Source organism: Anomaloglossus baeobatrachus, chromosome 11 (assembly GCF_048569485.1).
Source record: "Anomaloglossus baeobatrachus isolate aAnoBae1 chromosome 11, aAnoBae1.hap1, whole genome shotgun sequence".
Lineage (NCBI taxonomy): Eukaryota > Metazoa > Chordata > Amphibia > Anura > Aromobatidae > Anomaloglossus > Anomaloglossus baeobatrachus.
This window is the reverse complement of record NC_134363.1, coordinates 147129836-147154060: the sequence shown is the minus strand read 5'-3', so window position 1 is coordinate 147154060 and position 24225 is coordinate 147129836. Positions and strand designations below refer to the sequence as shown.

The window sequence follows — 24225 nt, the reverse complement described above, 5'->3', positions numbered from 1 at the left end:
ACCAAAAAAGGTGACTCCGAAGAGAGCGCAGTCAAAGAGACTCTCCTGAGGGAAGTTATGGCCACTAGAAAGACCACTTTCTGTGAAAGACGAGACAAAGAAACCTCCCTAAGAGGCTCAAAGGGGGGTTTCTGGAAAGCCGTGAGGACCAGATTAAGGTCCCAGGGATCCAAGGGCCGCCGGTAAGGCGGAATGCTGTGAGATGCGCCCTGCATGAAGGAGCGCACCTGAGCCAGCCGAGCGATACGCCGCTGGCACAACACTGACAGAGCCGAGACCTGTCCCTTGAGGGAATTGAGGGATAGTCCTAGCTGCAGACGGACTGCAGAAAGGACAGAAGGGTCGGCAAGGAAAAAGGCCAAGAAGCATGGCTGGAAGAGCGACACCAGGACAGGAAAATTCTCCAGGTCCTGTGATAGATTTTGGCCAAGGAATACTTCCGAGCCCGAGTCATAGTGGAGATGACTTCAGGAGAGATACCAGAAGTCGTCAAGAACCAGGACTCAAGAGCCACGCCGTCAATCTGAGAGCCGCAGAATTCAGGCGGAAAAACGGACCTTGTGAGAGAAGGTCTGAACGGTCCGGGAGATGCCACGGCACCTCTACGGACAGATGGAGCAGGTCTGGGTACCAAGCTCGCCTGGGCCAGTCTGGAGCAATGAGAATGACCCGACGCCCTCCATTCTGAGCTTGCGCAGGACTCTGAGCAAGAGCTAGAGAGGGAAACACGTAAGACAGACGAAACTGGGACAAATCTTGAACCAGCGCGTCCGCTACAAAGGCTGGATCGTGAGGATCGTGGGAGCGAAGATCCACTTCCGGAGTGCCCCCCTTGCGGCAGAGTGACCAAAACACTGCCGGATGCAGGGCCCACTCGCCGCTGTCCACGGTTTGACGGCTGAGATAATCTGCCTCCCAGTTTTCCACGCCTGGGATGTGGACTGCGGATATGGTGGACTTGGAGTTCTCCGTCCACTGAAGGATTCGTTGAACCTCCAACATTGCCAGGCGGCCGAGTGTCCCGCCCTGGCAGTTGATGTAGGCAACCGCTGTCGCGTTGTCTGACCGGACTCGAATGTGCTTGCCCGCCAAAAGGTGGTGAAAGGCTAAGAGAGCTAGAAGCACAGCTCTGATTTCCAGCACATTGATCGAGAGGGCTGATTCGGACGGGGTCCAAGTGCCCTGCGCTCTGTGGTGGAGATATACTGCTCCCCAGCCGGATAGACTGGCATCCGTGGTGAGGATCACCCGGGACGGGGCCAGGAAGGAGCGTCCCTGAAGAGAGAGAGGGGCTGAACCCACCACTGAAGGGAGCCCCTGGTCTATGGCGACAGAGCCACTAACCTGTGCAAGGAGCAAGGTCGCTTGTCCCAACAGCGGAGAATGTCCAGCTGCAGAGGACGCAGATGGAACTGGGCAAAGGAACTGCTTCCATTGACGCCACCATCTGACCCAGCACCTGCATTCGGTGCCTGATGGAGTGACGGCGGGCCTCAGCAAAGGGCGCACCGCCAGTGGAGGGACTGCTGTTTGACTAAGGGCAGGTTCACCAGTGCCGGCAGAGTCTCGAATTGCATCCCTAGGTACATGAGCTTCTGGGTCGGAGTCAGAGTGGACTTGGGAAAAGGACAAGCCACCCGAATTGGACTAGAGTGGCGAGAGTGAGCGAGGCACTCCGCTGACAGTCTGCACTGGATGAAGCCTTGACTAGAAGGCCGTCCAGGAAAAGGGATTACTGCCAACCCCCGGAGGTGCAGAACCGCAACCACTGCTGCCATGACCCTGATGAATACTCGAGGGGCCGTGGCTAACCCGAAGGGAAGAGCCACGAATTGGAAATGTTCCTCTCCGATTGCAAAACGTAGCCAACGCTGGTGTGAAACTGCAATTGGCACATGCAGGTAGGCATCTCTGATGTCGAGGATGCTAGGAAATCTCCTTGGGTCATTGAGGCAATGACTGATCGCAGAGACTCCATGCGAAAATGCCGCACCTGAACATGCTTTTTGAGAAGCTTGAGATCCAGGATGGGCCGGAAGGAACCGTCCCTTTCGGGGACTACGAAGAGATTTGAGTAGAAACCTCTGAACTGTTCCCAGGCGGGAACCGGTACAATTACTCCGTTGGCCTGCAAGGGTGCCACGGCCTGTGAGAAGGCGGCGGCCTTGGAGCAGGGGGGAGTTGACAGAAAAAATCTGTTTGGCGGGCTGGATAGAATTCTATCCTGTAGCCGTGGGAGGTGATATCCCGCACCCACTGATCGGAGATGTGTTGAAACCACACGTCGCCAAAAGCGGGAGAGCCTGCCACCGACCAAGGACGTTGCTGGCGCGGCCAGATAGTCAAGAGGAGGCTGCCTTAGTGGCAGCAGGTCCTGCTCTGAGGACGCGGCTTCGTGCGTCAGATGGGTTTTTGGTCCTTGGCTGAGTTAGTGGACGAGGCCGAGGGCTTAGAGGACGACCAGTTGGAGGAACGAAAGGAACGAAACCTCGACTGGATCCTGCCCTGGACAGGTTTCCTGGTTTTGTTTGTGGCATGGAAGTACTCTTCCCGCCAGTAGCTTGCTGAATAATTTCATCCAGTTGTTCACCGAACAGCCTGGGCCCAGCAAATGGGAGCCCAGCAAGGTACTTCATTGAAGAAGCGTCGGCCTTCCACTCTCGAAGCCACAAGATCCTGCGCATAGCGAGAGAATTATCCGAAGCCACCGCAGTGCGGTGAGAAGCCTCCAGCATGGCAGACATGGCAAAGGATGAAAAGGCTGAAGCCTGGAAGTTAAGGCAACGATTTCGGGCATAGAGTCCCTGGTGAGGGAATGCATCTCCTCTAGAGAAGCAGAGATGGCTATGAGAGCCCACAATGCTGCAAAAGATGGGGAGAACGAGACCCCTGCCGCCTCAGATACAGATTTGGCCAAAAGGTCAACCTGGCGGTCAGTTACTCTTCCCGCCAGGGAATCCTTAAGAGAGGTGTCAGCAGCCACTGATACAACTGTCCGGGCTGAGAGTCTAGACACCGGAGGGTCTACCTTTGGTGAATGAGCCCACTCCTTGACCACCTCTGGTGGAAACGGAAAACGGTCATCAGAACCACGCTTTGGGCAGCGTCTGTCAGGACAGGCCCTAGGCTTGGTCACAATGGCCTGAAAACTGGAGTGGTTAAGGAACACACTCCTTGTTCTCTTGGGCAAGGTAAACTGGTGCTTTCTTGCCAGAGAGGGTTGCTCCTCTGATACAGGCGGATTGAGGTCCAGTACAAAATTAATGGACGCAATCAAATCACTAGCATCTGCGTCACTTTCGGGCAGATCAATGGGGTACATGGAGGTAGCGTCCGAGCCCCCAGTAAAGGCATCCTCCTCGTCCTGAGAGTCAGCTCGTGAATCAGAGCCGTGGGACGAGGAAGGAGAGGGGACCCTGCGTCTCCTTTTAGGAGGACGGGGTCTAAGACGAGATGGAGAATCCTCTGTGAGCTTTGCTGAGCGAGCCGTAGCAGCAGAAGCGCCCTGAGAAGGGGGCTCATGCATGCTCAGCAGAGTCCGGGACAGCTGTCCCATGGAGAGAAGGATTCTGCCCAAGCCGGGGGTTCAGCCACCGGAGCCGGAGCAGCCGGAGGAACCACTGGGGATGAGACTCCAGGCTGAGGCACCACCATGTTAGAGCAGGCATCACAATATGGTTATGTGCTCGGTACAGACAGTAGGAGCCTACATGCAGTGCATATTGAGTACAGCCTTGCTGCTCGTGTGAGACATGCTGCTGAAGTGGGGGCTCTGAGTCAGAATGACCCCCAGCAGAGTATATACTATAAGCAGGTCCACAACCGGAGGTTGTGGCTTGCCATACTGTCTGACATTCTGCCAACCCCTCTCTGTTCCCTCCAGATCCCACAGCCCGGACCCCCAGAGAGATACTGCAGCCAGCGCCGATCGCTGTGCTGACATAAGAACGCTGATAAAATGGTGCTTCTGCCCAAGCCGGAGCGAGGTGAGGGGGCGGGGCCTACTCTAAGAGCGGGATCCCGAGGGCCAAGGAGATATACAGGGGAGGGAAACATTTCCTCAGAGAGGAGTGTCCCTCTCCTGAGCCGAACGGCCGCTGAGCGGAGCCGCACTGTCCCTCTGCATGATTGGCATGCAGGGGCAGTGAAAACGAAACTAGGCCTCAGGCGAAGCCGGGGCCTAAATTTAACGATGCGGCCGGCGCGCAGGCACCATCGGCGCGGTTCTCTAGTGAAAACCAGAGAACCGGCCGGAAATGTCAGAATACATACACAGCACACTCTCCCCAACAATAAAGTACAAGGGACCCCCGGATAATAACGTCTCAGATACTTAGCTTGTGAGACGCAGGGCCAGGTCCCTGAGGGATGAGTGCTCCGTCCGGCAGGATCCTGAAAGGGCTGCGGATGGAGTCCGGTCTCCTGCAAGGTAGGGAGAACCGTGCTGGCTCCCACTTCAGGCCAGAGCCCGAGGGATGGTGAAGGAGCGCGGCATGTAAGGCTCCAGCCCTGAAATCAACCTTAACAACACCGCCGACACAGTGGGGTGAGAAGGGACATGCCGGGAGTCCAGGCTTGGACCCGCTTTTCTTCAAAAACTTTCCAAAATGAAAAATCAGATGAGAATGCATGTGTGGATGTATGCCTCCTGAACACAAAGCAATGAACTGGCTATATTTGGTTATCCAGGGGGTGTATATGCTCGGAGGGAGGGGCTACACTTTTTAGTGTAGTACTTTGTGTGTCCTCCGGAGGCAGAAGCTATACACCCATGGTCTGGGTCTCCCATAGGAACGATGAAGAAAAATCTGTTTGGCGGGCTGGAAGAGAATTCTATCCTGTAGCCGTTGGAGATGATATCCCGCACCCACTGATCGGAGACGTGTTGAAACCACACGTCTTTAAAGTGGGAGAGCCTGCCACCGACCAAGGATGTTGCTGGCGCGGCCAGATAGTCAAGAGGAGGCTGCCTTAGTGGCAGCAGCTCCTGCGGTCTTCTGTGGACGCGCCTTTGTGCGCCAGTTGGGTTTTTGGTCCTTGGCTGAGTTAGTGGACGAGGCCGAGGGCTTAGAGGATGACCAGTTGGAGGAACGAAAGGAACGAAACCTCGACTGGTTCCTACCCTGGGCAGGTTTCCTGGTTTTAGTTTGTGGCATGGAAGTACTCTTCCCGCCAGTAGCTTCCTTAATTTCATCCAGTTGTTCACCGAATAGCCTGGATCCAGCAAAAGGGAGCCCAGCAAGGTACTTCTTTGAAGAAGCATCTGCCTTCCACTCTCGAAGCCACAAGATCCTGCGGATAGCGAGGGAATTAGCCGAAGCCACCGCAGTGCGGTGAGAAGCCTCCAGCATGGCAGACATGGCATAGGATGAAAAAGCTGAAGCTTGGGAAGTTAAGGCAACCATTTCGGGCATAGATTCCCTGGTGAGGGAATGCATCTCCTCTAGAGAAGCAGAGATGGCTTTGAGAGCCCACACTGCTGCAAAAGATGGGGAGAACGAGGCCCCTGCCGCCTCATATACAGATTTGGCCAGAAGGTCAACCTGGCGGTCAGTGGAATCCTTAAGAGAGGTGCCATCAGCCACTGATACAACTGTCCGAGCTGAGTCTAGACACCGGAGGGTCTACCTTTGGGGAATGAGCCCACTCCTTGACCACCTCAGGTGGAAAGGGAAAACGGTCATCAGAACCACGCTTTGAGAAGAGTTTGTCAGGACAGGCCCTAGGCTTGGTCACAGTGGCCTGAAAACTGGAGTGGTTAAAGAACACACTCTTTGTCCTCTTAGGCAAGGTAAACTGGTGCTTTTCTGCCAGAGAGGGTTGCTCCTCTGATACTGGCGGATTGAGGTCCAGTACAGAATTAATGGACGCAATCAAATCACGAACATCTGAGTCACTTTCGGACAGATCAATGGGGCACATGGAGGTAGCCTCCGAGTCCCCAGTAACGGCATCCTCCTCGTCCTGCGAGTCAGCTCTTGAATCAGAGCCGCGAGACGAGGAAGGAGAGGGAGCCCTGCGTCTCCTCTTAGGAGGACAGGGTCTGGGACCAGATGAAGAATCCTCTGTGAGCTCCGCTGAGAGAGCCCTAGCAGCAGAGGCGCCCTGAGAAGGGGGCTGATGCATGTTCAGCAAAGTCCGGGACAGCTGTCCCATGGAGTCGGCAAAAGACTGGGAGATTGACCTAGAGAAGGATTCTACCCAAGCCGAGGGTTCAGCCACCGGAGCCGGAGCAGCCGGAGGGACCACTGTGGGTGCGATTCCAGGCTGAGGCATTGTCAGGTTAGAGCAGGCATCACAATGTGGATATGTGCTCGGTTCAGGCAGCACGAGCTTACATGCAGTGCATATTGAGTACAGCTTTGCAGTCTTGCTCCTCGTGTGAGACATGCTGCTGAAGTGGGGGCTCTGAGCCAGAATGACCCCCAGAGAGTATATAAGCAGGTCCACAACCGGAGGTTGTGGCTTACCAGACCATTTGTGTGCCCTCCAGATCCCACAGCCCGGACCCCCAAGCAGCTTAGCAGGGATGCTGCAGCCAGCGCCGATCGCAGAGAGAAACGCTGATAAAATGGCGCCGGAGCGAGGAGAGGGGGCGGGACCTGCTCTGAGAGCGGGATCTGGAGGGCCAAGGAGATTTACAGGGGAGGGGACATGTACTCAGAGAGGAGTGTCCCTCCCCTGTGCCGAACGGCCGCTGGGCGGAGCCGCACTGTCCCTCTGCATGATTGACATGCAAGGGCAGTGAAATCGAAAGTAGGCATCCGGCGAAGCCGGGGCCTAAATTTAAGCGATGCGGCCGGCGCGCAGGCCCCATCGGCGCGGTTCTCAGGTGACAACCAGAGAACCGGCCGGAAATGTCAGAACAGTTACACAGCACACTCTCCCACCATAATAAAGTACCGGGACCCCCCGAATATAAACGTCTCAGGTACTTAGCTTGCTGAGACGCAGGGTTCCAAGTCCCTGGGGATGAGTGCTCCGTCCAGCAGGATCCTGAAGGGCTGCGGATGGAGACCGGCCTCCTGCAAAGCAAGGAGAACCGTGCTGGCTCCCACTTCAAGCCAGAGCCCGAGGGATGGTGAGGGAGCGCGGCATGTAAGGCTCCAGCCTTGGAATCAACCTTAACAACACCGCCGACACAGTGGGGTGGGAAGGGACATGCCGGGAGTCCAGGCTTGGACCCGCTTTTCTTCAAAAACTTTCCAAAATGAAAAATCAGATGAGAATGCATGTGTGGATGTATGCCTCCTGAACACAAAGCAATGAACTGGCTAGATCTGGTTATCCAGGGGGTGTATATGCTCAGAGGGAGGAGCTACACTTTTTAGTGTAGTACTTTGTGTGTACTCCGGAGGCTGAAGCTATACACCCAATGTCTGGGTCTCCCATAGGAACGATAAAGAAATATTTATTAAGACATGAGGTGAACATCCATAAAAGCACTTAAAAAGGTACCCGGACCAGGTATAAAACGCAATTCATTAGGGATGCCTGGGTAAATAAGCCATTTACAGAATACAAACATAGTAGTGCTATTAATAATGTGATATACATCATACTGAGCAGTGTCCCAGGCGGCCTATAACTCCAGAATCCCATATGCATCAGTATACATACAATTTAAAGCTGCAGGCAAGCTGCCAAAACAGTGAAGAAAGCATTGTCAACAACCTCAGGAAAACGCCCAACGTACGTTTCGATGTTTCTTTTAGGATGTTCAAATCTTCATCAGGGGGAGACAATGCTTTCTCCACTGGCCTTGGCGACTTAGAAGGTCCGCCGCCCAGTTCTCTACTCCCGGTAAGTGTAACGCTGAAAAACACGGACCCCCGTCGATTAGGCCCAGGTGAGGATCCTGAGGACCTCGAGATAAGCTCTCTTGCTGCTGGTACCTCCCTGCCAATTGACATAGGCCACAGCTGTTGCATTGTCCAATTGGACCCGAATCAAACGACCTGCTAGCAGAAAGGGGGAATGACCTGAGAGTGAGAAGATTGCGCTGATTTTCAGGATGATTTCTGGGAAGGGAAGACTCCTGGTGTGTCCAACGTCCCGAAGCAGTGTGGAGCCAGTACGCTGCTCCCCAGACTAAGAGGCTAGCGTCCGTGGTCAGAAGTAGCCAGTCCACTTGGGGGAGAAAAACTCCTTCTCGATATGGAAGAGGACACTGAAGCCACCAGCAAAAGCGCATACCTGACTGAAGGTGTCAGGTGAAAAGTTCGTCCAAGAAAAGGGGGCTCTTGTCCCAGGCAGCTAGAAGCGCAAGCTGCAGTGGGCGGTGGTGTGGCTAAGCGAGCAGCACTGCCTCTATAGCCGCCGCTATCCTACCTAGCACTCTCATACTGAATCGTATGGAGCGAGAGGAGTACGTAGAGGGCAGTGTACCGCTTGTTGTAGAGCGGTCGCCTTGTCTTGAGGGAGAAATATCAAGCCCCGAAGAGTGTCCAGGGACATGCCCAGGGAGGTGACGGATTTTGACGGGACCGGGGATGATTTGACTGGAGTCAGAAGCCGCCCTAAGCGGGATAGGGTGCCCACAGAGATCTGCACGCTGGTTGAGCCCTTGTTGAGGAGGTCATCCAAGCAAGGCAGAACAGGCACTCTCCTGGCGTGAGGGGCACTCATGGCGGCCGCCATGACCTTAGTTAAGACCCTTGGTGCTGTGGCAGAGCCGAGGGTAGGGCCACAAATGAAAAAAAGAAGTCCTGAACCGCAAAGCGGAGGAACTTTTGGTGAGCTGGAGCGATGGGTATGTGCAGGTACGCATCCCTGATAGCTAGGGAGGCAAGGAATTCTCCTTCGACCATAAGGGTAATAATGGACCCTAGGAATTCCATTCTGAATCTCCTTACGTGCACATGTTTGCTCAGGTGTTAGAGGTCCAGGATGGGACGAACTGACCCGTCCTTTTTTGGGGACCACGAGAGGTTAGAATAGAAGGCCTTGAACCTCTCGCTGTCTGGAACAGGTACCATCACCCCCGCCGTTTGGAGGGAGTGGATTGCTGAGGAGAAGGCCTCGTGGTGTTTTGGAGCCTTTGGGGGGGTTTGAGAGAAAAGACTAACCAGGGGATCGGCTCCAGACGATCGGCAAACCATCGGTCTAGAAAAGAGTACTGTGAGAAGCTTCTTAGAGACAGAGTCCGCTCTCCATTATCGGAACCAGAGGGCCTTACGGATGGCTATGGTATATGAGGCGGCAATAACTGCGCAGGTAGCAGCGCCAAGGGAGGCCTGCATGAGGTACTCTGCCGCCGCAGCAATGTGAACTGTTACATCTGTGAGGGTCTGAGAGAAACTGGTAGTCCTGGTGCCTGTGCGACCCACACGGAAGGGGAGAGGGACCCGCGGCCTCGAGGCAGAGCGATCGAGCTGCTCCACTTGTCTGTCTGTCGGGTCCTTGAAGGAGGATCCATCAAGTAAAAGACAGGAGTGGTCCTTCAGGCAGGCAGAAGCCGGGTGAGGGTCCACCGAGGCCGGATCAGCCCAGCCCTTAGAGACAGCTAAGCCAAAGGGGTACTGGGACTCCATGAGTTTACAGATACCGAAGCGGTGTCAAAAACCTTTTTTTTTGAGGTTTCTTCATCCTTTTAAAAGGAGACCGCAGGGTCAGTAGTAGTGGATGGGAGATCTTCCACATGCAGAGTTTTGGTTGATTGCTGCAATAAGGGAGTCCATCGTAGCTTGATCGCTCGGGGAGGTTGAAACCAAGGAATCATCCCGGTACAAACATCATTCCCCTTCCTCCGGCTCCTCAGAGACTGCGGAACATGTGGGAGAACCTCATCTGTGTACCCCAGAGGGAGAACCATGGGGGTCATGCCTTTTTTCTGATCTGCAACCGGTGAAGCAGAGGGCTGATTCTTATCAGAAGGACCCTCTATAGAGGTGTCATCAGGCTGCGTTCTGTCCAGGGGCCCCGAGGGGTGTGAGGACGATGTTGCATAGCCAGCACCAGGTTCTGGGAACTGTGCCCATTCCGGGGGACTGGGAGCTATGGCTCTGGGCTGGCAGCGGTTGCTGCGGTGGTGGTAAGCTACAGGGGCACCGGACTCACAGAAGGAAGAGGTGCTATCATCCCCCCTAGTAGCTCAGCGTCTTATAGTTGTTGCTGTAGTTGTGCAGGGCATAAAACATGTGACTGCAGCCCCTGGCTGATGAGCTGATGAGCCACAAACTCTGATTGTAATGAGGGAGCAATGCTCTGCACAGATAATGTGCAAGTGAGGCTATAACTCACCCAGAACCCTGATGACCCCTCCCCCCCTCCTCCTGCGTCCCAGTTCTGGGAAGGAGGAAGCCAGCTCTGATCACAACAAGAGGGAGCAATGCTCTGCATATCCTGTGTGAGGAGGGTTACGCGCGCTTTCTTATCGAGTGTCGGCGGGGACGGGGCTTAGCTCTGACAAGAAGGCATGAGAAAATATAACAAAAAAATGGTGGGAAGGGACTCCCCTTCCCCCCTCCAGCCCTGCACAACAATGGTGGACAGAAAGAAGGGAATTTTGTTTACTTACCGTAAATTCCTTTTCTTCTAGCTCCAATTGGGAGACCCAGACAATTGGGTGTATAGCTATTGCCTCTGGAGGCCACACAAAGTATTACACTTAAAAGTGTAAGGCCCCTCCCCTTCTGGCTATACACCCCCAGTGGGATCACTGGCTCACCAGTTTTAGTGCCAAAGCAAGAAGGAGGAAAGCCAATAACTGGTTTAAAGACCAATTCAATCCGAGGAAACATCGGAGAACTGAACCATACCACATGAACAACATGTGTACCCGAAAAAACAGAAAAACCCCGAGAAAACAGGGCGGGTGCTGGGTCTCCCAATTGGAGCTAGAAGAAAAGGAATTTACGGTAAGTAAACAAAATTCCCTTCTTCTTTGTCGCTCCATTGGGAGACCCAGACAATTGGGATGTCCAAAAGCAATCCCTGGGTGGGTAAAAGAATACCTCATGATAGGGCCGTCAAACGGCCCTCTCCTACAGGTGGCCAACCGCCGCCTGAATGACTTATCTACCTAGGCTGGCGTCTGCCGAAGCGTAGGTATGCATCTGATAATGCTTGGTAAAAGTAAGTAGACTCGACCAGGTGGGTGCCTGACACACCTGCTGAGCCGTAGCCTGGTGCCGTAATGCCCAGGATGCACCCACGGCTCTGGTAGAATGGGCCTTCGGCCTTGAGAGAACCAGAAGCCCAGTAGAACTGTAGGTTTCAAGAATTGGTTCCTCGAGCCCCCGAGCAAGGGTGGATCTGGAAGCTTGCGACTGTTTACGCCGACCAGCGACAAGGACAAAGAGTGCATCCGGGTGGCGCAGGAGCGCCATGCGGGAAGTAGAACCTGAGTGCTCTCACCAGAACCAACAGATGCAAATCTTTCTGAAATTGATGGACTGGACGAGGACACAAAGAAGGTGAGGTGATATCCTGATTGATATGAAAATGGGATACCACCTTAGGGAGAAATTCCGGAACCGGACGCAGAACTACCCTGTCCTGGTGAAGGACCAGGAAGGGAGTTTGTATGAGAGCGTTGCTAGCTCGGAAACTCTCCTAAGAGACGAGACCGTTACTAGAAGGCCACTTCCCGTGAAAAACGGGAAGGGAGACATCCTTCAAAGGCTCGAAAGGCGGCATCTGGAGAGCAATTAGAACCTTGTTCAGATCTCAGGGCTCTAACGGCCGCTTGTACGGAGTGCTGAGAAGACAAACTCCCCGTAGGAACGTGCGTACCTGAGGAAGTCGTCGTTTCTGAAAAAATACAGATAGCGCTGAGACTTGTCCCTAAAGGGAACTGAGCGACAACCCATTTTCCTACCTAGATTGCAGGAAGGAAGGAAACATAGACGATGCAACCGGCCAGGGAGAAACACCCTGCGCCGAGCACCGAGATAAGAACATCTTCCACGTCCTGTGGTCAATCTTGGCGGACGTTGGTATGCTAGCCTGTCTCATGGTGGCAACCACGTCCTGAGGTAATCCTGACGACACTAGGTTCCAGGACTCAATGCCACACCATCCGGTTGAGGGCCGTAGAATTCAAATGGAAGAATGGCCCTTGAGACAGCCAGTCTGATTGGTCTGGTAGTGCCCCCGGTTAGCCTACCGTGAGGCACCACAGAACCGAGTACCACAACATCCTCGGCCAATTTGTAGCGACGAGGATGGCGCGGCCGCAGTCGGTCTTGATCTAGCGCAGTACTCTGGGCAACAATGCCAGAGGTGGCACCTAAGGTAGCTGGAACTGCGACCAATGCTGAACTAAGGCGTTTGCCGCCAGAGCTCGATGATTGTGAAACCGTGCCATGAAGCTGGCACATTGTTGTTGTGGCGTGACGCCATTAGATCGACGTCCGGCCTCTGTCAGCGGCGCCAGATCTCCTGAAACCCGTCCGGGTGAGGAGACCATACTCTTTCGGCCACACCTCAGCGACTTAGGAAGTCAGCTTCCTAGTTTCCACACTTGGGATGTGAATTGTGGATATGGTGGATGCCGTGTCTTCCACCCACATCAGAACCTGCCGGACTTCCTGGAAGGCTTGCCGGTTGCGCGTTCTTCCTTGGTGGTTGATGTATGCCACCGCTGTGGAGCTGTCCGACTGAAGTCGGATATGCTTGCTTTCCAGCCGCTGTTGGAAGGATTGTAGGGCAAGATACACTGCTCTGTGTTCAAGAACATTGATCTGAAGAGTGGACTCTTGCTGAGTCCACGTACCCTGAGCGCTGTAGTGGAGAAAAACTGCTCCCCACCCTGATAGACTCGCGTCTGTCGTAACTATCGCCCAGGACGGGGATAGGAAGGACCTTCTTTTTGACCAAGAGGTGAGAAGAAGCCACCACCGTAGAGATTCCTTGGCCGCCTGAGAAAGAACGACGACTCTGTTGAGGGACGTCGACTCCTCGTCCCATTGGCGGAGAATGTCCCATTGTAGTGGACGCAGTAAAACTGCGCGAAAGGAACTGCCTCCATTGCTACCATCTTACGTAGGAAGTGCATGAGGCGTCTCAATGTGTGCGACTGGTTCTTAAAGAAGAGCTTGCAGCCCGTAGTGAATGCTGTTTGTCTAGCGGCAGCTTCACTATCGCTGAGAGAGTAAGAAACTCTATGCCTAGATATGTTATCGATAGGGTCGGGGTCGGATCTGACTTTAAAAAGTTGATGATCCACCCAAAACTCTAGAGAGTCTCCAGCGCAACGTTCGGGCAGTGTTGGCATGTTTCCTAAGAGAGTGCCTTGACAAGTAGATCGTCTAAATACGGGACCACAGAGTGACCCTGAGAGTGCAGGACTGTGACTACTGCTGCCCTGACCTTGGCGAAGACCAGTTGGACTGTCGCTAGCCGGAAGGTAGAGCTACGAACAGAGGGTGTTCGTCTCCTATAACGAAGCGTAGAAACGCTAGTGCTCTGGATCAATCGGCACGTGTGGATAAGCATCCTTGATGCCTAATGATGCTAGGAAATATCCTTGGGACCTTGAGGCGATGACATGGCGGAGGGATTCCATCCGGAACCGCCTGGTGTCCACGAGCTTGCTGAGCATTTTTAGATCCAGAACGGGACGGAACGGCCCGTTGTTATAGGTACCGCAAAGAATTTGGGGTAAAAACCGTGACCTTGTTCCTGAAGAGGAACGGGGGTCATCACTCTTTCTGCCTATAGAGTGCACCCTGTTTGCAGAAGAGCAGCGGCCCGGCCGGGAGGTGGAGAAATTCTGAAGAATCGAGTTGGAGGACGAGAAGTGAGCTCTATCCTGTACCCGTGAGACAGAATGTCTCACACTCAATGGTCATTGACCTATGGCAGCTAAATATCGCCAAGGCGGGAGAGCCTGCTACCGACCGAGGCCGCAAGTCATGAGGAAGCCGCCTTGGAAGCGGGTTTTCAGACTGTCGCTTTTTTGGGCGAGACTGAGCCCGCTAAGAATCTTAGCTCCTCTGATCCTTTTGAGTCCACATTGGACGAGGAAAAATGGGACCTGCCCGAGCCTCGAAAAGGCCGAAAACCCCGACTGCCTCTTGCTCTGTTGGGGTTTGTTGTGTCCGGGCTGAGGAAAGGATGAATCCTTACCCCTGGACTGTTTGATGGTTACATCCAACGCTCACCAAACAGTCGGTCAGCAGAAAAAGGCAACTGGTTAGGCAACCTTTTTTGGAAGCAGAATCTGCCTTCCATTCACTTAACGAGCAGACCAGGCTCTGCTTAAAAACACGGAGTAGCGGAGGCTACCGCCGCACGGTTCGCAGAGTCCAGGACAACCTGAATCGCGTAAGAAACAAATGCAGACATTTGAGAGGTTAAGGATGCCACCTGCGGCACAGATGTACGTGTAACCGTGTCAATCTGTGTAAGACAAGCTGAAATAGCTTGGAGTGCCCCAAGGGAGAGAATGCCGGAGCCAACGGTGCGCCGACAGCCTCATAGATGGCTTTCGACCAGAGATCCATCTGTCTGTCAGTGGCATCTTTGAGTTTGCAGTTCCATCTCCCACTGCAACTATGGATCTAGCTACAAGCCTGGAGATTGGAGGATGCCGCTCGGGACATTGGGTCCAGTCCTTGACCAAGTCAGGGGACAGGGATAACGTGTATCCTAAGCCGTTTGGAGAAGCGCATATCTGGATAAGCGTGGTGTTCCTGGACTGCCTCTCTGAAGGCAGAGTGGTCCAGAAAAATACGTGAAGCTGACTCCTCCACTGGAGGAGCTGTGAGAAATAACCCACATTCTATAGATGGACGCTATAAGATTATTTACTATGGCGTCACAATCAGGTGTATCCAGATTGAGAGCGGTCTCAGGATCAGAATCCTGAGCCGCTACTTCCGCCTCATTACACAGCGAGTCCTTCTGTTAGGACCCTGATGAAACCGAGGCCGCTCATAGCGAGCCCACTTAGGCTGTCTGGGACTGACGTCCGTGCAGAGCCGTGACTCTGGGATGCGTGTGACATTCCCGGAGCTGTTAGTTATTCACACTGAGGGGGGCCATGGATCAATGATTCAACAGTGCCCATATTGTGAGAGACATGTCCGGACTGCTAGGCTTCTAGTATCATAGCCATAGTCTCAGAAAAACTGTCAGTAAATACTGCAGACACCGTCCTCATCCCCTGGCCATTAGTGCATACAATGGGAGTCTATGTACCTGCCGGCCGTATAGCCGTACATGCTGTACCAGCTGTATAGAAAAACATGTGGTTCTGCACCTTTGTTTTACACAGAGAATATGCTGATAACTCCTCCGCATAATCCAGGAGGGTATATACAACGTGCGACCAAACAGTGCAATGTATATAGTACAAGCATATCTATAAGTGCACTTCTGCACTAGTGGGGTTAGCACCACAGGTGCTGCTTAACGCCTGTTACAGCGATTGTGTGACTATCAGAATGCCAGGGTCTTCCACACTTGTCTCTGTATCGTACAGAAACTGACACTAATGGCTGCCGGTGTCCTTGTAGAGAAGGAAGCCGTGGGCGTGCCTGAGAAAGTGCGGGAATCCGGATTCACAGTGCACACAGTGAGAGGGGTGGAGTATGCAAAACATACTCCAGCTCTCAGCTCTGCTCTATGCAGCGTCACGCCCCTACCCTGACTGTCAGGGCTGTGGGCGGTAACGAAGGGAGACTAGGCCCAGAAGCCGGGGATTCGAGTTAACAGCGCGGCCGCCGTAAAAGCGCGGGCCGCGCTGAAGTCCCCGGCGCACCACAAGTGCCAGCCGCGCCGCAGTTCCAGCGGCCGGCGCGACCGATTCATAGAAGTGGCCAGCGTCCCGCCCCTCTCCTGACTGGCAGGTCTGGGGGCGGGAACGAACGGAAGCAGGCCGCAAAAGCCGGGGACTCTAGTTATCAGCGCGGCCGCCGTAAAAGCGCGGGCCACGCTGAAGTCCCCGGCGCACCACAAGTGCCAGCCGCGCCGCTGCCAGCGGCCGGCGCGACCGATTCCTGGAAGTGGCCAGCGTCCCGCCCCTCTCCTGACTGGCAGGTCTGGGGGCGGGAACGAACGGAAGCAGGCCGCAAAAGCCGGGGACTCTAGTTATCAGCGCGGCCGCCGTAAAAGCGCAGGCCGCGCTGAAGTCCCCGGCGCACTACAAGTGCCAGCCGCGCCGCAGTCCCAGCGGCCGGCGCGACCAATTCCCATAAGTGAGCCTGCTTCAGCAAAGCTGAATGAGGCCATGGCACAGGCGCCGCAGCGCTGATGTCCCCCGGCGCACTACAACACCCAGCATGCTGCGGTGTGAGCGCCAAATGCACGGGGACACAGAGTACCTTGAGGAAGCAGGGCCATGTCCCTGATGTACTCCGCTCCATCCAGCATCTTCTCCAGGGGCTGTAGATGGAGCACGGTCTCAGTGCCTGGAGACCGGTAAATCCCACTTCACCCAGAGCCCTGTAAAAAGGGATGGGGAAGGAATCAGCATGTGGGCTCCTGCCGCCGTACCCGCAATGGGTACCTCAACCTTACAAACACCTCCGACATACAGTGGGGTGAGAAGGGAGCATGCTGGGGACACTATATGTGTCCTCTTTTCTTCCATCCGACATAGTCAGCAGCTGCTGCTGACTAAAAAGTGGAGCTATGCGTGGATGTGTTGCCTCCTTCGCACAAAGCACAAAACTGGTGAGCCAGTGATCCCACTGGGGGTGTATAGCCAGAAGGGGAGGGGCCTTACACTTTTAAGTGTAATACTTTGTGTGGCCTCCAGAGGCAATAGCTATACACCCAATTGTCTGGGTCTCCCAATGGAGCGACAAAGAAAAAACTCTATAAGTGTACCGCAGCTGCACTGAGTCCTGGGGGCTCTCCCCCTCCCCCCGCCACAGGTGGAATGCTATGCAGGAGTCTGCAATCACAGCTCATGTGCATCCAGTCAGTGTGACCTTTGCTCCAATTCAGGGTGGAGAGTCTAACGCCTGCTGGCAGAACTTGTATCAACTCAGAGCCTGCCAGAGGGACTGAGGAAGTTTTCATCTGCTCTGGATCTCTGGAAAAAATAAGAATTATTCTTACCGTTAATTCGATTTCTAGGACCTTCCACGACAGCATAGGAGGTTGTCTCTCCACGCCCTAATTGGGACAGGAAGTTCAAGAGGTTTAAAAGGACCCTCCCACCTCCCATAGCCAGTGTCTTACAAAGAACCCATAGCAAATGAGAAGTACAACATTATCCATGAATATATGAATATAAAAGGGGAGGGAATTACCTGCTGTTGTGGAAGGTCCTAGAAATCGAATTAACAGTAAGAATAATTCTTATTTCTCTAGTCCCTTCCACGACAGCATAGGAGAAATACCAAAGAATTGATACCCCAGGGGGGGACCACAGCCTGCAGGACCTTCCTGCCAAAAGCTAATCCCTGCTGGAATCCAGATCCAGACGATAATGCTTCGTGAAAGTAAGGAGGGAAGACCACGGAGCCGCCTTGCAGATCTGCTCAGGAGAAACCCCTGCCCGTTCAGCCCAGGAGACAGAGGTAGCCCTGGTGGAGTGCGCCATGAATCCGGTAGGCGGAGAGAGATGCTGAGCGAGGTAGGCGTCTCTAATTGCCCGCACAATCCAGTTGGCGACGGTACTCTTAGCCACCTTCCTGCCCTTATTTCGGCCAAAGGGCTGGATGAACAGGTTATAATCAAGGCGCCAAGAAGCAGTAACCTCCAGGTAGTGCAACACAGTCCGACGAACATCCAAAGAATGAAACACTTCCTCACCCGGAGTCCGAGGATTCTGACAGAAGGAAGGCAGGATGATGGACTGAGAACGGTGAAAATCCGAAACCACCTTGGGAAGGAAGGAAGGGTCCAGCTGAAAAACAATGCTGTCATCGCTGACGGTCAGGTAAGGCTCCCGAATAGACAAAGCCTGAAGTTCCCCGCCTCTACGAGCAGACGTAATAGCCACAAGAAAGGCAGTCTTGTGAGAAAGAGAACGAATGTTACAAGAGGACAGTGGCTCAAAGGGTGACTGAGAAAGTCCGGTAAGGACCACATTGAGATCCCAGCAAGGTGTCAGGATCCTCCGCCGCGGACAGAGCCTACTAGCGGACACCCTGAAACGGCGGATCCAGCGACGATCTGCCAGAGCCGTGACAAGATTGTACTAAGCGCCGAGATCTGCACCTTCAGGGTGCTGGGCCGAAGGCCTAAGTCCAATCCACTCTGGAGGAAATCGAGAATCTGCGCAATGGTAGGCCGGAGCGGGTCAGGAGGCCGAGAACCACACCAGGAGGAAAATCTCATCCAGATTTTAGTGGAAATACCATTAGCCATTATTCTTTTGTAGAGCAGCCACGACCTTATCAGAAAGTCCCTGGGCCTTCAGTGCCCGGGCCTCAGAAGCCAGGCAGCCAACTGGAGCTTCTGGGGGACCGGATGGAATATCGGATCCTGAGACAGGAAACTGGGGTCTGAACCCAGGAGGACCGGTCCATCGAGTCTGAGAGTACCAACTCCGCCGCGGCCACAGAGGAGCTACCAGGATGGTCGTGGCTCCGTCGTCCCTGATCGTCCTCAGGGTTCGTGCGAGAAGAGGAGTAGGCGGGAAGGCGTATCGAGGCAAAAAGGACCAATTGTGGCAGAAGGCGTTCACCCCCAACGCGTTGCCCCGAGGGTTCAGGGAGAAAAATGTTGCGACCTTGCGATTTCCTGCTGAAGCAAAGAGGTCTACCTCTGGAGTACCCCACCTTGCCACTAGAGAGCAGAACACCGCTTGGGCCAGACCCCACTCCCCTGGGTGAACATCCTGATGACTCAGGAAGTCTGCTTGAAGGTGTAGGGATCCTTGTAGATGGACTGCAGAAAGGGATAGCAGGGACTGTCCTGCCCAGTGGAAGATCCGGGAGGACACAGACTTAAGGGCGCCGACCTAGTACTGCCCTGATGGCGGAGATGTGCCACTGTGGAGACATTGTCCCAGTAGACGAGGACGTGAGTGTCCCGGATGGGATCCTGGGCAGTGAGGAAGGGGTTCTCCGACCTCCCTGAGTTCCCGGTAGTTGGAGGACTGGGTGCCGACCTAAGGGCTCCAGCCCCCCTGAACTGAGAGTTTTCCACCATAGCCCCCCAGCCCCTCTGGCTGGCATCGGATGCCAGTGTAACCAGGGGTGACCGGGTCCAGGCAACCCCAACCATCAGGTTGTAGGGACACACCAGAGAAGGGACGAGAAGACGGGTGCCGACAGGCGAAACCGGTGTTCATGGAGGAAGGGAGTCCGACCCAATGAACCAGGATACGATCCCGTAGACAACGAGAGTGGGCCGGAGCCCACAAGACTGAGGGAATGCAGGACGTCATAGAACCCAGGGCCGATATAGCGCCTCGAAGGGTAGGGCGCGCTTGTCTATGAACATCGAGAGTTTGGCCAGCAGCGTCAATCTGTGATCCTCTGGGGGAAGGATGCCTGTCAGGTTGAGGCCAACTCTGCAACGGAGGAAGGTTACCACCTCAGCCCAGATCTTTGAAAAGAGTCTTGGAGCCGAGGAGAACCCGAAGGGAAGTACCTGTAAGTGGAAATGAAGCATGGCCCCTCCGTGCAGAACCGCAATTTTGAGGTACTGCCTGAGACAAGGATGGAAGGGCACATGGAACTAGGCGTCCCTCAGGGCAATCGAGGCCAACAGGTGGCGGAGACCGAGCAGGGGAACAACAGATTTCACAGACTCCATTCTTGAAACGTCGGTATCTGACCCGCTGGTTTGAGACGCTTCAGATAGATGAAAATCCGGACGTCTCCAGATGGTGTTTTGACAAGGAAGAGACGGAGTAGCGACCTACCCCTACTTCCTGACTCGGGACAGAGGAAACGACCCCCGAATGGATTAACTCCCGAATCATCGAGCACAGGAGATCCTGAGAACCCTGTGACGACAGGGCTGTGACTCGGAGGCCTGGGGGGGGGGGGGGGGGGGGGGAGAGAAGTCTACCAATAGACCCTCTGAGACGAGCTTGTAGGACCCCTGGCAAGGTGGAGAAGGCCCGCCACTGGGGAAGAAAGGCAGAGAGCCGTCCCCCCAGCCGAGTCGACTCACTGTTCGTCATGCTGAGGACTTTGTGGATGGGAAGGGATGAGAAAAGTACTCCCCTCACCCTAAGGGTAGCTCCCATGGTCAGACTCCCCTCTCCCCTTGGGCTGGGAGGCCCGAGGTATCGAGGGACGAAAGGACCGTTGCCTGGAGGGTGTCGGATCCGGCAGGCCTGACGATCAGTCGCCCTGTCCAGAATATCATCCAGGGCAGGCCCAACCCTAAGTATCCCATAAACGGACGGGAGCAAGCCTCAGTGTGGAAGTAGAGTCCCCACTCCAAGCCTTTGCCTAGAGCTCGTCTGTTCGAGTTAGACAAGACTGAGGTCCTGGCAGCCAGGCGGACCGACTACACAGAGGTACCTGCCAAACTAGTAGCCTTCCTAAGTAAGGGAAGGGATTCCAGTAACTCATCCCTAGGAGTACCCCAGGAAAATGAGCCTCCACTGGTCGAGCCTCCGAAGGAGGGACAGGGGGACCTAAGAGGAGGCAGTATGGGCCCGAATGGGAGACGACGAAGCCTCCCAGGACTTCTTCATGAGATTCCTAAGCTGGTAATCGGCCGCAAGGGGGAGCGCTGTTTGTATAGCGACCTTGGCCACCTGCATGGGAATCTCCCAAAGCAACCCGGAACTCTCCAGGGGAAACTGTCAGAGGACACTCCGGATGCTCCTCAAGGAAATCCCATTCTAGAGAGAAGATCCAGGACAGTAGCATGGACACGAAACCCCCTTGCCCAGTGGTTTTCAGGTCCGCGAACATTTCGCCCTGAATGGAGGGGAGGACCTACTCATCCTCCAACCCCATAGTGCTCCCAACTGCTCCATTAAGATCCCCCAATCATCTCAGGGAAAGAGAAAAGAGGCCTCCCGGAGGAAAACCTTTATCGGGACCCACCGAGGCGGAATCAGCCTCAGGATCAGACGACTGGAGGTAACTTTTTTGTGGCAGAAGGGTCAGCAGCAGGGAGGGAGGCTAGTGAGGCCTGAAGCTCCTGTATCATCATGGACCGCAGCTTGGCACAAGGGACGGTGTTCAGCCCTAAGCAGCTATACACACGATGCCTGCCCTCTCCACTCAATGGAAACAGAGAGGCGTCATCAGACCAGGCAGCCAGCCCATGCCCTGATACAGCAATATCCAGGAGTGTCCACTGGGATTCAACTCCCAAGCTCACACACCCAAGGCCATCAGCCACCAGTAGCCCATGGAAGGGACAGACGTACCTGCTGGCAAAGTTTCCCTCAGCCTTGCACACTTGTCAGACTTGACACAAATACTAGCAGGCACATCCTCCTGGAAACCACAGACCAGAACGAGTTACCAAGTCAGCCTGAAACCAGGCAAAAGGGACCGTCCCTCAGCCTCTTACTGAGGCAGGGGGAAACGCTGGGCTCTGCAGAAGCAGAGGAAGACCTGGCAGTGCACACAGAAGAATCCTTACTGTGGTTCTGATGCCTTCAGGGCAGCCTTCCTGTGGAAAGGCCTGCCCCCCCCAGCGACTGGTGACGTTCCCCGCCTCCCGCAGCAGGTCCCCGACAGGCCGTGGAAGCGACGGCGTGTCCGTCACGCTGCCTCCGCGACCGGAAGCGCCCATACCGGAAGGACTCGAGACCGGAAGTCCCGCCCGCGGCAGCACTTCCGGATCGCTCCAGCAGCGTGCATACAGGAGGCGGCCGGCGGCTCAGGGAGGACGCCGGCCGGGGAGCTACACAGCCTGCATCACCCCAGAGGAGCTCCGGAAGGCTGGAGCAGCGGTCCCCCACAGAGTGATGGAACAGTAAGGGAGGAGCGGCGAAGGCCCGACCGATACTGCCCGGCTAAAGGTAGGGGGAAAAAAAAAAAATGCATACTGCAGTTCGCCGGCCACCACAGTACAGGAGAAAAACAAAAACCTCTCCATGCCCCATGGGGACAGGAAAGACACTGGCTATGGGAGGTGGGAGGGTCCTTTTAAACCTCTTGAACTTCCTGTCCCAATTAGGGCGTGGAGAGACAACCTCCTATGCTGTCGTGGAAGGGACTAGAGAAAATCGGAATGATCTCACCCCAGCTCCTGTGGAGATGGCAGTCTGCTGCCTGGTCACACTTGGTGCAGAACGTGTATCAACTCAGAGCCTGCAAGAGGGGCTGAGGAAGTTTTCATCTGCTCTGGGCTCCGGAAAATCAGTGCCATGAGACCTGTCGTCCAGTGAGTAACAGCCCAGGATCCAGCGTCGCAGGAGGGGGTACGGGGAGGCGACACTCAGCGTTCCCGCCTGTTGATGGTTTTGGGAAATCGGTCCCCGAAGGAAACAGTCGCCCTCTAAAAACAAAAAAATCTTGCTGCAGTAGTCTGCAGAGATGTGCCTCCTATAGACACTAAGCTAAAACTGAAGTAGCCTGGCTGGGCCAGGGGGTGTATACTGCAGGGGAGGAGCTAACATCTTTGCATCTACTTCGTGTCCTCCTATGGATAAGCAGCATAACACCCATGGTCCTGTGTCCCCCAATGAGGCGTCAGAGAAAACTCTATTCTTTTTTGCAATATTGAGGCCTATGAAAGTTGTAATTATATACTCTGAAAGGTTTGCACTTTAAAAGCAGCAGTCTGGAATCTGCGACTCTTCCGCTGAATCTCCTCATAATATGGGGGTACAAGGACGTGCTGAGAGTTCAGGATTGGAGAACTCAAAGGGTTTCGTACCTTTAAAGGCAGATTTTTTACTGTGTGGCTCCAGAATATCAAGCAGAGTGTGCAGATCGGGAAAGGCTTCTCTCACCGCTTGTAGAAGTTTGATCAGACTATCGGGGCTCAAAGTCTTGGTCTCTGATGCTTTTCTCAAGAGTTTATCCATGGCCTTCTTGTGTGATCCGCTTTCACAGCAATCCATGATCACCTGTCGTTACAAGGAAAGTTTATCATAACTGGGGAAAAAAAACAAAACAAAAAAACCCCCCAAAAAACACGAAAGATAAAGCGGTTTGATTGTGGGAAACATTTACCTTTTTCTCAATATTGGTTAGGAAGTCCTCCTCTGCCGTATCCAGACACTCGATGATGGGGCTGAGCTCCGTTATGCACTGTATCAGCTCTTCTCTGCGTTCAATCAGGAGATCAAACAAAGTTTTCTCTTTTTCCACCAATTCTGTGAATATGGAGATAAGTCATATTAAAACTATATGCTGGTCACTAATGGAGAATGTAGCTATAGGGTTAACCTGCAGGTAAAAAGGAATCTGTCAGCAGGTTTTTGGGATGTAATCTGACAGCAGCATAATGTAGGGGCTAAGACCCCGATTCCAGTGATGTGTCACTTAGAATCACAATTTTCTCTGCTGAAGAACCTAGCAGAGCTTGAAGTGTAGAGCTCTGTATAACATTGTATAGTGACAGAAAGCTGCTAATCAGTGCTGGGGGCGGGACTGGACTAGGAGGCACAAGGTCCAGTTGTCCTCTAATCTTCTGCTGATAAAACACTAATTATATTGAAACACAGCATATAAGTGCCAATATCAGGATCTCAGCCTCTACATCATGTTGTGATCAGATTATATAGCAAAAATCTAGGGACAGAAACACACTTCCACAAAAAACACATGCGTGTCTCGCGTTCCGTTTTTGATGTCCGTTTCGCCGGTACGTGTGACATCCGTGTGATGGCGTATGCTCGTCGTGCGTGTTGAATGTCCGTGTATGCGTGAGATACGTACGTGTTATGTCCATGTGCAGTCCGTTTGTCTTGATCCGTTTCACCATTAAAAAAACAAAAACGCACACGTACGGTACGGAAAGCACAAGTACATGCTACGTGTCACGTACGTGCAGGCACGAACCCATTGACTTGACATCATGTGCATATCCCGCCCGGATATTATCTGGAGAGGGGCACACGTCAATCAAAAAGTGGATGAATTTTCAAACTTCATAAACATGGATTTCACAGCCTAAACATCCGAGCTGCCCACTAATGGTATGTTCACAATGTGCCTGATAATGCCAGTACTGCACCTTATATACCAAAATCCTGATGTTTGGTTCCCTTTAACTTAGTATTAGGATTGCACACGGATAGGCCTTGTATAGGGCGTTGGGGACGCACGCACGCACACACACACACACACACACACACACACACACACACACACACACACACACACACACACACACACACACACACACACACACACACACACACACACACACACACACACACACTTACAG

At 53.9% G+C, this 24225-nt stretch overlaps 1 protein-coding gene across 1 annotated transcript in view; it reads right to left on the bottom strand.

The window, feature by feature from the left end:
* ZBTB40 (zinc finger and BTB domain containing 40) overlaps window positions 1-24225 on the bottom strand; it is a 172292-nt gene that overhangs the window by 112875 nt on the left and 35192 nt on the right. The window contains exons 5-6 of the mRNA XM_075329390.1: window positions 23007-23149; window positions 22708-22900 (exon numbers count right to left, since the gene is read on the bottom strand). Coding sequence (XP_075185505.1) covers window positions 22708-22900; window positions 23007-23149 — 336 coding nt within the window. The remainder of the gene's footprint in view (window positions 1-22707; window positions 22901-23006; window positions 23150-24225) is intronic.